General features: G+C 35.4%; 1 protein-coding gene across 1 annotated transcript in view; it reads right to left on the reverse strand.

Moving 5' to 3' along the window:
- The window catches only part of LOC139147250 (low-density lipoprotein receptor class A domain-containing protein 4-like), a 96519-nt gene extending 84034 nt beyond the window's left edge, over positions 1–12485 (reverse strand). Inside the window, exons 1-2 of the mRNA XM_070718277.1 lie at positions 12310–12485; positions 12159–12191 (exon numbers count right to left, since the gene is read on the reverse strand). Coding sequence (XP_070574378.1) covers positions 12159–12191; positions 12310–12352 — 76 coding nt within the window. The 5' untranslated portion in view covers positions 12353–12485. The remainder of the gene's footprint in view (positions 1–12158; positions 12192–12309) is intronic.
- Between the last annotated feature and the right edge of the window lie 1292 nt (positions 12486–13777).

Below are 13777 nucleotides of genomic sequence, written 5' to 3' on the forward strand. Positions count from 1 at the left end.
GATGAGGTTATTGATGATAATCTATACAGCATGAATGCTATGCTAGGTAGACTGGAGATTGAGGGCACTTCAATGACAATTGTCAAAGAGACTGCCCTCTTGCTCGCATATTTTTACATGCTTTCATTGATAAATTGTCATCAATACCTTCCCTATTTCGGATAAAAAGCATTAATTTTGTAAATGAAATTGCGTTGCACATCCATGTAACATAAAAAAGGTAAATGCTTTTAATTATAAATTTCCTGCACGTACACACAAGTATGACAAACACCTACCTTATAAAGTATATGGACATTGCATAGGCACCCTGGGGTGCTTGTCAAAGTACTCAGGTGTCAAAAACAAATCATTGTTTTATCCTCCAGATTCACAAATTATTTGGGTTACACTTGGCTTTCCTATAGTACTGTTAGTTTTTGTTTTTGGATTTTCACTCAAAAATCTGGGGAAAAATTAAAGACAAGTTAAAGGTAAGTCAGGTCTGAGCTGAATTTTTTACAGAGTGACACACTTTTCTTTTGCAGGCATGACTTTTAGCAAAACGCCCACCTTTACCTGAGATGAGGTATTTTTTGTGAGAGTTTATATAATAGTAGAATAGCCAGTAGTACAATACATATTAGAGAATCTGCTGTGAGAATAAACTTACCCTAAAAGTCATCACATATTGTGTTGTTTTTTTTCACCATAATACTTCAATGTTTACATGTAAACTACAAAGTAGCTGAATCAGAGAGGCAAATTATGACACTCAGAGTGTGTACTTTGTATTTTCCTGAACAAAGATGAGTCACAAAAAGTGTTTGCAAAAGTTGCATGCACATACATCTTTTTCAGGTTGAGTATAATTCATGATGTATTGTATTTCTAAGGCATCACATCATGTTCTGTTTTGGGATCCAGAAATGTACATATCTCTTGACACAACTCAAGGATAACTTTTCAACGCTATACCTTTATATCCCTCATAAGTTTTCAGCAAAATATGGAAACATATATTCTTCCAAATATATTATTACCCGTCCAATTTGGAAATACAGATATAGCTAAATGGTCAGTATCAGTATATGCGTTACTCTCCACAGACACTGCCATAAAAGATGAAATAATCAAACTCTCTGTAATATTGGAATTCCTCCCTTGCATCCTCCTCATAGAACTTGTCACATTTCCTGATGTCATCAATTTTAATCTTTGAGTCATTTTAATATCTTCGATTGAAATAAGTAGATACATGTACATGTATTCTTTCCCTTCCATCAAATGTCATTGAATTACTTTGCTAATCTGCAGACCAGTGACAGAGTAGCTGTTAGCATTGGATACTTTTTTGTTCATTACTTTGTTGCAGCAACTGGGCAGTAATTGGTGTTTTAATTGCTAAATTGAATTGAAGACCCTTCATGATTGGTCAACCTGGATTAAATGAGCATAAAATGTATCAAAAATTGAAACAGCCTATTTTACCTTAAGTTTTCAGCCTGACCTCCCTGAAGGCTAGCAATGTCAATCATAACACATGCGGGTTGCCTGCACAAGTTTCAGACTTGTCAATTAATCCCAAAGGACTAAATACGTGTGAACAGCAAGGACATATTACTAACACAACACATTTATAAATATATAAAATGATATCAGCAGTTTCAGAATTATTGTTTCCATAAGTTTTAAAGAAAAAACCTTTAAGTTAATGATTTTAATGTTTTCAACCTGTTACTTTGCTTACAATCCATAAAGGACTGTAAAGGTATCAGAGAAACGAGTGAGAGTAACCTTAATTGTTTTCTTTGGCAACATACATGTAACAATCAGAAATTGGTATGAAATATCAAACCACTATGAAAATTCTGTCTTCAAACCATCTTTCAGTTAACATTGGTTATGTCCAATCCAATAGGTGCTTGTTCCAGTCTCTGATTTTGCAAAAAAAAATTAAGTTTCATGACAATGAAATGTCTAAGAATTAACATGAAAAAAGAAGTTTCACAGAGACTAGATGGTATTTGTAGAGATTCCTTAACCACACGTTTGCACAGTACGAGTTAGCTTGATATCCTACATGTATGCATAAGAATAGTTGGTTTCACAGTGTTTCAATCAGCATATACTGGTACAGTGGCCAGTCACACAATGTTAATTTCACAATGTACAACTGAGAATACAACACAAATTCCATCCTTTGTCTAAAAAAGTAATATAAGCGTCAATACTGAGCTAATTTGGAAGTAAATTTCATGGTAGGAAGAAATATCTTGTATCGAAAAATTCAGTAATTTATGTAGGGGGATCACAAGACCTTGAATGACATGTTAGAAAAACTGCCAATAAGTTGAACTATATAGCCATATCATACTCAATAGTTCTTTAGGCAAACCTGTCCTGATCACAGAATCAAAATGCAAATTCAGTGCATACATCTTGTAGAGCTTTTCTTTTCCAAAATTTGAAAAACGATCAAGTACACCTTTTACCATAAATGTTAAAACACATTCAGATTGTTGTTGGCATCTAATCTCTGTTAACTGCGTGATATCCTAATATGTGTTTTAGTATCAATGTTTCCATTGTACCATCATCTTCCTCTGGAGCTGGATGTCTTCCCTTCAAAACAAAATTTTCCTTCCTTTATGAAAGCCTTTAAGAGATGTATCTCAATCAATTTTCGATTGTTTGTACTGAATTCAAGTTAAAAAACTTCATTCACAGACATCTCAACACAACACCCCACATTAAGACCACCTGGCATGGTTTTGTAAAACCGGTAAGTTTCGGCCTCTCCAGGCTAAACCAATCAGACATGTCATGGCAAGCTTTCAGTTTTAATAGTCTGGCACTTGTCTACATGTCTACTTGCCCATTGGCAAAATTCCTTTTAATGAATTCAATGTCCTTGCCAGGTTATTTTTGTTGTTGTTTTCACACATTGACGTAGTTACATTAAAAGAAAAACAGATCTACTCTTGTCTAGGTGAGTGGCACTGTGAAACAGAACAGATGTGCTGAACACGTTATGAAATCTCACATCATACCTGGGACTTACAACAGGACTTATGACGTATACAGGTTTGATACCATGTACAAATATGTAAGCACTAATACAAATATGAAAAAGACAGAAAATATGGAATAAAACTGGAATCCCTTAAATAAATACTTAGAATATATATCAATACATCACACAGATTTTCATGAAGTATTTTTAATCTCCTTAAAAGCAAAACACGACAAATTTTTGTCGACAGATAAAATCACGATGACACTTTGATGGGACAGAGCAAAGTAACTACCCTGCAAGACTGTTAGTTACATGTACCTGTGTCTTTTGAAATGGTTGAACATAGAATTCAGAAAAGATTAATATGGTTACATCTTATTGCGAGTGCTTTCTGTGATAACAGCAGACATCAAACAAATTCTGGAAAAAACCACAATGTCTGGTTTTTGAAATTACACCATACAGACAGGTACATGTATCTGTTTTTTGTCAGAAGCATCAGACACATTTATCAGAAAGGTCAGCTGAATCTAAAACTTACATTCATCACATTGTATGGACTAGTCAGACTCAAAGCTGCACGAACAGAGTTCAGAATTCAATATATGAAGACTGGATACCAGATTGTAATTATGAACTTTATTATTAGGACTACTATATAACAACACACAACTTACATGTACAATATGCCTAGAACGGCATGGTCACATACATGAATCAAGCACAAAATGCTCCTCAAATGCACTATGGTGGTGTATCAATTTGCAAATCTGGATCATTTGGTCAAGAAGAGAAATGTAGAAACTGTTAAAATGTTTATCTAAGATCATTTAAAGTACTTGACATTATTTGTTATCATGAAAGCGTTTTAAAATTAAAAAAAATTAACCTGAGAAGTATGCTCTTCACATTTTTAATATAGGTCAGTAATTTGCCTGGACCTAAAATTAACAAAAAAATATGACGGTGTCTCGTTTAGTGAAACGATGCTTTAACACAACCATCAAACTATTAAAAATATCAACTCCTGTTTTTTTACAAGGCAAATCAGTATTTCCATGAAGATAGAATTGGCATGTGTTGACATTCCAGACACAGGAAAGGCAGCAGAATGAGCAGAGCAAATGATGACATACATAGCTAGGAAACTATCATTAAACTCTACAACTCTCACTCACGTACACGTACACTCTTGCTTAATATTTGTCCAAGAATTGAACTTTTTTTAGAATACCATGATAATGCACTTTCTGGGAAAACTAGTTCACTTAAATTGGCCTCGTTAAAATGTGAAGACCACCTATCTTTAAGTTAGAACACAATATCAGTTCAACCTATAAAGTTTAATTACTGGTATACAGGTTTTAATATGAAATGTCTTCATTTTTATTTTATTTTGATTTTTATAAAACAAAAGAGAACACTGGGATAGTGATAAATGTAGAAGCAAAGCCTCCTTAAACTCTCTTGCCGCATCCATTTGCTTTTGATCTGCTGCACTTGAAGATGACAAACCTCACGACAATTTACTACAAGCCAGAGTTAGAAGTCCCCAACAAGGGCAAATTTCAACTTTGCTGAAGCCGAAGCCACAACAACTATTGCATGTTAAGTCCTACAAAGCCAGTTGGTCAACACTGGTACATACAAATAACAATGCAGTATCTTCAGTTGGAAGCACGTGCAGCAAACATTAGATTTGACACACATACATACAACTGGAGCAAAATACTTTGAACAAACAATCTTCAAGGACAACTATGTGCCATTAAGATTGATGGTATCTATGCAATACAAACTAATGATGAACATTAAAAACGTTATTGTACAGCAAATCCAGATAGAGTATTTCTGCTATCACAATTTATTTAACCGTAAAGAGCTAGAAATTTTGATCCAACCTGAAGAAATACAGACAGATCTATGCACATTAATAGTTCAAATGGTCCCCAAGCGGTGTAGACATCTTTCTTTATGAATGCATGTCCCTTTGTAGTGACTGGCCGTCAAGAACCTACTTCAATGACCAAAGGTCTATTAAAACAAATTGCAAATTATTGCCCGTCAATAAAATCGCAATGAAGTTTCAATCCCAAGAAGCGAAGTGTAAATGTACTCACAATGTAATGACTCACTGCCGTGAAATCTGACAGATCGTCATGGTTTTCTTTTCACCTTTCTTGCATGAGAAACAAATACAAATTGTGCTTCAGAGTGTCAAAAGCCTATACAGACTTCTGCCATGTCAAACCAAAACTGATCAAAAATGACCAAAACAACACACTTCTGCTCACATATAATGATAAATTTGACATACAAGAGAAAAATTCAACTTCTCCTAATAATAATACTCTTAGAGCAAGCAAAAACACATGGAAATCACATTGCATTCATATTGTCTGATAGAATCACTCTTCAAATGAAGGTAGTTACAGATTTACAAGACAAGGAAATAAGTTTTTGGGAGTAAACTTTCGGAAATGGGGTGTGAAACGTGAAGATTATGACAAAGAATTAGCAAATGTAGATTGCGTAAAGTCTGCAGGTTAGGACGGTAAAGGTCTGGCAGCCAAACCCATATGCCATGCGAGCCCTTTCAATAAAGGGCATAAAAATTTTAATACCAGACAAAATATAAACAAACAAGTTCCTACCGTGTGGATTTGTCCTACTTGGTACACACAATGCTAATTAACCAGTGAAACTGTTGAAATGACTTTAGTGACCTGAACACATAAAATTTATGGCTCCCTTCTGCTACATTGGCACTTGTTCCACAAAATATTATGGCGTCAACATCGATTGCCACAAAACAGCTTAACTGTAACCTTCAACTGTTATTCCCCTGATGAATATTTTGTCTGTACCACACAAAACCAACAGTGGGGTCTGGAACTCAAAAAATGCAGAGACAAAAATGCAACCATTTAATTTGACCTTCTTCCAACCTCTTGAGGAAAGCAATGGTGCAAACATGTATCAATGAATGAAGGAATATTTTTCAATTGTAAAACCGAAAACCTCTGGTGTGACTTCTTTCCCAACCAGAAATGGAAAGGCAGGGTGCTAATGTTTGCATTCATTGGCTGAAATGATGTCTATGTTCAAAAGTCTTGAAGATGAAGACAACTTTGGCAGTCACCATGAATATATTAAGTTTTTGAACACTATAAAGATCCTAAAATTATAAATGATATCAATTTTCTGAAACAGTGACACCTTTGCAATGGGTACAAGGATCAAAGAGGGACCATAATACTGCAGAAACACCAATGATGAGCTAAACTGGAAGTATTTTTGTGCAAAAATTACGGCAAGAATGGTAGTAAAATACAGTACACAGCTTTTAAATGATCTTACATACAATATAAGACAAAATGTTTATAATCAGCAAAATTTTTTAAGCACATTTCATAATACATAAAGATGATGCATGGTTACTTCTTCACAATGTGACCAGTCAACTATTTTACAGACCAATTTTGTAGAGTTTTAATACAGTGCTGCATTAAGGGCTCAATTTTGTGCAAGTTTCTGGAAAAATCATAAGTGCACGATTTCTTTGCTTCTGATAAGTATGGCCACTATTCTATGCAGATGTTAATGAGACAACTGCATTACAGGTATTGATATTTGAAATGTCAATGTTGTCCTCATATCTTGCACAGAAATAAAAAAACTTGCCAGGTAATAACACAATGTCTACATGTAAATTTTCAAAAATTGATACACATGTTTGTGTGATGTGTCATGTCAACAACCACCAATATCTGCTTATCTGTGTGACAACTGAAAGAGTTTTGTTGTGCAAGTTTCAATCCTAATTTTTCAAAAGTCTAATTGTTGCTACACAATTCAAATGACAAAGTTATCTGCCAAGCCTAAGTAATGAATAGAAGAAAAAATGCTGCTGGCAACTGCTACATGTAAGTTTCACAAAATAAAATTCTAGCATTGACTGACAAGCCTCTAAATTGTCTAATGGGTACAGTACAGGTCACTTGTTAAAAATAGGACCTGTTCACAAAGATTTGGAAACTGTATGGGGTCAGCAAAATCTGGACAGACAGTTTGATGTGTTTGGCTTCATGCATGGAAATGAATCATCAGGTCTATACTGAACAATAGCTGCTGTAAAGAGACGACAGACTGCCTTGGGGTTGACATATTTCAGAGCTATCTGTTGAATCACACACAGGGTAAATCCAGACAAAGCCCACTGAGACTCATTTCAGTTCCCTATACCCTTACTACTACCAATATTTAATTGCAAAACAAGTGCACTTTACAGAAACTAATTTCAATTTCATAATTTCAAGCCGAGATGTCACTTTTAAATGGCGCTAATGTGTTTTCCATTCATGAAGGTCTCTTTGTGCAATAAGTGAAAAAATATTGCAAGAGATCACAATCATAATGACACAGATTCTGTGCAATCTAATTCAGTACTGACAATAATACTCAAAATTGACATGTGTGAACTAAGACCACGATAAGAAAAATACTCTCCCTTATTCCAGGCTCACTTTATTTGTTTTAGATAATGAGACACAACTAATTGTTTTGAAATATATCCAGTTAACATTATAAATATTGGTGCCTTGTTCAATATTTTCAAAATAACATTACTTTCAAACTCATGACAAAATGTTTGGCTAAAAAGTCATAAATGCCAAGAATTTCATCAGAATCATACAAGCTGACACTGCCAGATCATAAAAGCTTTTAAAAGACTGGCTGATTTCTGAGAAGATCATCTAATATAGGATATGACATAAACGACACCTTTCCCTTGCTTCGCATCAACTTACTTGTAATCAGGTTAGCATGTAAATTTGTGGCTACTTTTCTTCCTCTGTCAAAGCGGTATGATAATGATGAAACAATTTTAACTGAGAACCCAGACGCAGACAGAGTGAAATACCACAAGTCAAATTTTCCTCCCAATACCTCAGAACAAAATAAATGAAAGAGGTGACACCTCAGGGAGGGACCTTGGTCTACAAAGAAACTTTGCCAATACATTTGTACGTGGTAACAATAAGATAGAGCATTGTCCATACAGCGGACGTGAAACAAATCCTATTTGAATTTGGCGACAAACATGCATTTACTCTTTGTGCGCCAATACATTTGGTTTGCTACTTGGTCAAGTTATAAAATAGTTTTTTCAAGAGTTTTCAGCCAATTTAATGCATCTTGAAGCATGATACTTACGATATCTTATTTGGAAAAAAATTAGAACAGCAACGATTCCACAACTGTACCAAAATCTTGCCATGGAAAGTATTTAAATGGGACATAATTTTTGCACTTTTTCAAGTCTGCCAATAATGAAATAACTTCTTAAAATTTAATTAAGCAATGATCTCCAACAATTATGTAAAGTGTGATTATTATAATGTACTGTACTTTATGTAGGGGTTTGCAGTTTGGTGGTACTAGCATGTAATTGTATATACCAGAAATAACATTTGACTTTCTTGAATCGATTCTTTCTGGGAGTTGAGAACGTTTTTTAAGACCACTTCTTAGCATATCATAATGTACTGAACAATCTGACTTCTAAAATAATACAAAATTGACAAAATGATAGAAAAAGAAAATGTTATTTGTCCTTTAAGGGGCAGAAAAGTGGCTAAAGTGACAAGTCTCTTCAGTATCTGTACTTGCAGCGAAGAGAATAGTTGGCTCAATAGCCTGACAGTCTATGCATTGGAAAATATCACCAAAGACAAACGTTAGAAAAAATCATTTATTCAGAGCGTATATCCATCAAAGACATAGGTCCGCTAGATTCCCTGATGTGAGTTCAAAGTACTGTTGGTTTTGGATGGAAATAGGAACACACTGTTCAGGAAACGTGGTACAATACCGATTAGGTGCTATTCTCACAACTTGTACTCATGGTTGTCAGTTGTTAGTGTCCTGTTTGTGAAACATTTGAGAGTTTACCGTGGTCATATTCTAATGCTGAAAATTTCCTAGTGTCAATGACTTGTGCAATTGGAGACAAAAAAAAGCAATCTAAAAACTTATACCAAAACTGAATAACTATAGAAATACAACAAACACAACTTGTAAGAAAGTGCAAATGTAAAGACCATCGGGCAAGTTTCCGTGATTACAAAAGGCTTGTGATCACAATAAAGGAAATGAAACTATCAAAATGTACATCAAATAATTTATTGCACATATGTGAGTTACCTTTTCCAAACTTTGTCAAGAGAAACGAACGTAAAAAGTCCGTCAAACATTCAGTTGTTCATGTATGAGAAACATAATAGACTGTAAGCTTTTATGTTTACAGTGAAGAAGCATTAACTGATTTAACAAAACTCCCGTCTCCTGAAGTTTTTCACCAGAACTACACTGATATGAAGACAACACACCTTGCACATATGGCATGACCAACTTCAGTCCCCTTGCAAAACAACAGCCATGATTTCTGAACACCCATAAGACATAATCAAGTTGTCTTCACAAGTAATTACAGCTTCCAACTTCATCATTGTACAAAACCACATTTGAAGAACTTCAAGAATTAATATTACAAAGACTGCTAAGTGCTAAATTAAAACTTATAATTAAAACTTATAACTTAAAATTTAATTAATGTTTAAATTTTTGTAGTCTGGACCAGAGCCTAACATTCTACTTGTGAGGTTTCAGAAGCATTATGGTACTACACTTGATATAATCCTGACACTAGGTTTTTAGCTCTTTTGAACTAAAAACTAAATAGTTTCAAGTTTGAAAAAAGAATACATAGTAACAGGACAACCCTAGATTTCGCATACAATTTTACAAATTTTGTGGGGAAAACATTCTTTTTTTGATACTTTTACTCTTGTTTGCTTACCAAAACCTATGATTTCATGAGTTAAAATATTGATTCAGACTAAAGCACACTAACAAGCAAATTCAATTCTTTCTTCAAACAATAATAGAAATGGTTGACAAATTAGTATTACAGATATAGGAAATTAAACTAAGTTATGATCTCTCAAATGACAGATTAATTTCACAAATTTTAAAATGAAAATTCAAGAAAGTTCAAACCAACTTCCATCATAATCACTTGAACTCATGGAAAATTCAAGTATTTTAGAAGGGAAAAACCTGTGCATTTTATTCCACTTTTTTGGAAAATACATGTATTAATATACCCTAATCCATAACAGCTCCTGTTTTGTCAGGTAGTGTTTGTAACACTGCATGATATACTTGAAAATTTTTTGTAAATCCTTTTGTCTTTTAATACTTTTCAAATCTCATTCTGGAAAGAAAAATTCAATGCTAACTTGGTGAGGAAAACTTCTTCCCATAAGGTGCATGGTAAATTTGTTAGGACACTACTGCAATACAATGACTTTTTAACAGTTTTTAGGTCAAATATTTAGTATTGCTCACACATTGCGAAAGTTTGCAAAATGTGCAGACATGCGGGAGGTTCAGCCTGTTCCTATTTTTCTTTGGGAGAACAATGCAATTGTGTGGGATAAATTATGTAGACTTAAATCTGGAAGAACTGAAACACATCCAGTACTTTGTGGCATAAATACAGTTATTGTAAATTTGTCCATTGGATATCTCTGCCTTGGGGTATTGTCATTTTATGTCCAACAAAAGATGTGTGGTCTGTGATCACCTCACTAGTTGTTCAACTTAATTAATTAGTCTGGTACGGTACCAAAATATTGCCCCTAAAAAAATTCACAATTTACCAATCATACTTTGCTACTTGAGTAAGTAACGAAACTATTTCAAATATCAGTCTTGTTGATCAAATCCAAAATCGATCTGGGTTGGTAAAACGTGCTCCTAGGCTGGTTGACATGACCTTGTGGAGTGTAAATAGCTCATCCTATTGTAGCTGGATTTGGTTATGTAACACCAAGAAGGTTAGATTATTGTGATTCAGGAGGGGTCTGTGGCCAAATGAATTACATTTGTTGTATAAAGTTCTCTCTGAAAACTGATGAAACGACTAAGAGTTCGGCTTCAAATGTCGAGTTTGAGTCAAGAGAGAAATGAATTCCGAAAACAAAACAATATCCTATCTGTGTAGGTCTCAAGGACGCTAGCCATAATCATGATGAATGTCAATACTAGGGCACCAACGCAGGTCGTTTTTATGCACGGCTATGACGGCAAAGTATACGATTAAAATATGCAAAGTTGTGAAGTCGGTGAGTACCGTGCGATTTGAAATCGGCGACGTAATACTTGGCGTGGGGGATGGGTGGATGTCGTGTTGTGTGTATAGCACTGACTACAAAGTGCGCTGCACCCGCAACTAACTCCGATTCTGTTGGGTAACGAACCGTACTACTTCACTGTACAGCATAAATGAAACACTCGTGAAATTTATTTTAGTTTTCAGAGAAAACCCCTCTAGAACTTCGTGATTTACTGTAAAAGGGGGAAACACGGGACTAAATAAGTCTACATCAACAAAAATTCAGTATCGAGCATACATATTTGTTGTTTGTTTATCTGTCTGCTGGACTACCTGTGTGTACGTGTGGGAGTGTCTAGACAGCTCGCGCCAGACGTCTGCATGTGACATGTCTGGCTGACTTCTGCCCGCACCGTGTGACGCAACACAATGTATGTGTGTAGAACTCAATTATATACGACAATCTTTTCCAAATTCGGCTAATTTGGGAGTAAATAATGTATGGATGGGCAAAACTGTCAAGGTTGCACGGCGATGAATGCAAAACACAGAGCTGAAACCCCCGTCTAAAAAATCCTTGGTTCTTTTATGTGAATGTCTGGGTCACGTCTGGGGCACACATGTGCGTAAAAACTTAGAAATTCTGCAAAAATATGTGAGAAATAATTTGAAACTCAATTTTCTTTCAACTTAGGACAAAAATGATAGTCAATTTGTGAAAAAATAATAGGTATTTTCCTTTCCTTTCACATATCGCTGTAAATTTTTCAAATGTAATTTAGACACAGTTCCATTTGACATGACGGGCAACGCGATCCAGTCTCCGTAATGTTCGCTGCGAGTATGGAGGTAGTAGAGACCTCCATGCTGCGAGTATGACAGTCGACACGGTTGTCTGGATTGAAATCGACCCACAGGAACCCTTACCACAGTAAACAAAAGCAAGAAAAAGAGAGCATTTTTTCGCTATGGTCCTACCTTCGGCTTCAGTTATGTTCAACAGTGAAATTACTGTTCGGAAAAAAAAAGAAAGAAAACATGAACAAGGTTAGAGTAAGACCGTCCAACCCGGAAGTCGCATTAAAGGACCGGAAATAGCAGAAAACCTGCGAAAAACATTTGCACTTACCCATTAGTCCAATGCATAATAAAGAGTCAGAGAGAAGTTCCATCTCTTGAAACCAGAAACCTGTAAATCTGACTCGAAAATACTGTTGTGGGCCTTATTCTAGCGGCGTCGTCCACACTTTCAGAAGTTGTACCGCCATGTTGATACACTGGACGCAATATACTTTGCGCATGGTCGCCCAGTACCCGAAGATTTCCGGAGATTTCCGATCGGTAATTGCTCGAGAAATGAGATGCTTTTAGGTTACGAGATTCTCTTCGGGAAAAACTGACCCTGCTGTCCATGACATGATAGGATAACTAGTCTCGAATCTCACTGATGATAACCACACAATGTCTGTTGTTTAGAAGCAATGATGATATTATTTTGTCTCTTCCTTCATCTTTCGTCATCCCGTTAGGCCTGTAGTTAGTCTAATGTAGAATCCATATCGTAGAATTGGACATAGGCCTAATGTCATATAAACTTAATCTAATACAAAGTTGTTTCTTTTAAAACTATAATCATCAGATTCTTCGGTATCATTATAAATGGCAATTCTGGATAAGGCATTTTTCACGAAAATCACGGGTGTCTACTCTAGGTGCGACAAGGTTGATATTGATGCCAGCCAGTGACAACTAGCTGCAGTACAGTAGCTCGAGGTTTTGCCTGGGTATTTGGGTCCGTCCGACCCAAAAACCCAGGCAAAACCTCGAGCTACTGTACTGCAGCTAGTGGCAACCTGATGAAGAGGCGTGTGCGTCTCAAAGGGCTCTGTTATATATAGCCTACATTTAACTACTTACACATCTGTGAAATAGAGTTTCTTGCTCCCAAAACCATGTCGAATATCAATACACGTTTCCCAGTCCCTCCATTTTGTATGGAGGGATTGTGGTCAACATCATCATCAGTGGGTCTATATAGGCCTACACAGCTCAATTCCAATCCGGGCTAGAATTCATCTATCAAGAAATATCATATAAATTGCGTTGTATTTGTAATTGTAATATTTTTCCTTGAAAGTGCTCTAGATACAAGAAGAAGAGAATGTAGGCCTTGCTCTCTCATGTGAAAATAATGAAATTATCAAAAGTTACCGCTATTGCTGGTAGGCCTACTCCAACACACAATGAAGTTATAGAATGTCTTGAACGTTAACGAACTCATTATCTATCTTTCTATCTGTCTGTCTATCTGTATATGTATCTATATATCTATTTTTATCTATCTATCTACCTATATACCTATCTATCTATCTATCTATCTATCTATCTATCTATCTATCTATCTATCTATCTATCTATCTATCTATCTATCTATCTATCTATCTATCTGCTTGGTTCACATTTTGTTTGTTTGTTTGTGTGAAAAACAATTTTTCTTTGTGACCGGCCCATCCCCGCTTGAAACTTGACGATTCTGAGGTTTATACGTATTGACATTGTTGTGCAAATTTGACAGAGAATATTCGTGTTCTTATAAG

This window comes from Ptychodera flava, chromosome 13 (genome assembly GCF_041260155.1).
Source record: "Ptychodera flava strain L36383 chromosome 13, AS_Pfla_20210202, whole genome shotgun sequence".
NCBI classification, from domain to species: Eukaryota; Metazoa; Hemichordata; class Enteropneusta; family Ptychoderidae; genus Ptychodera; species Ptychodera flava.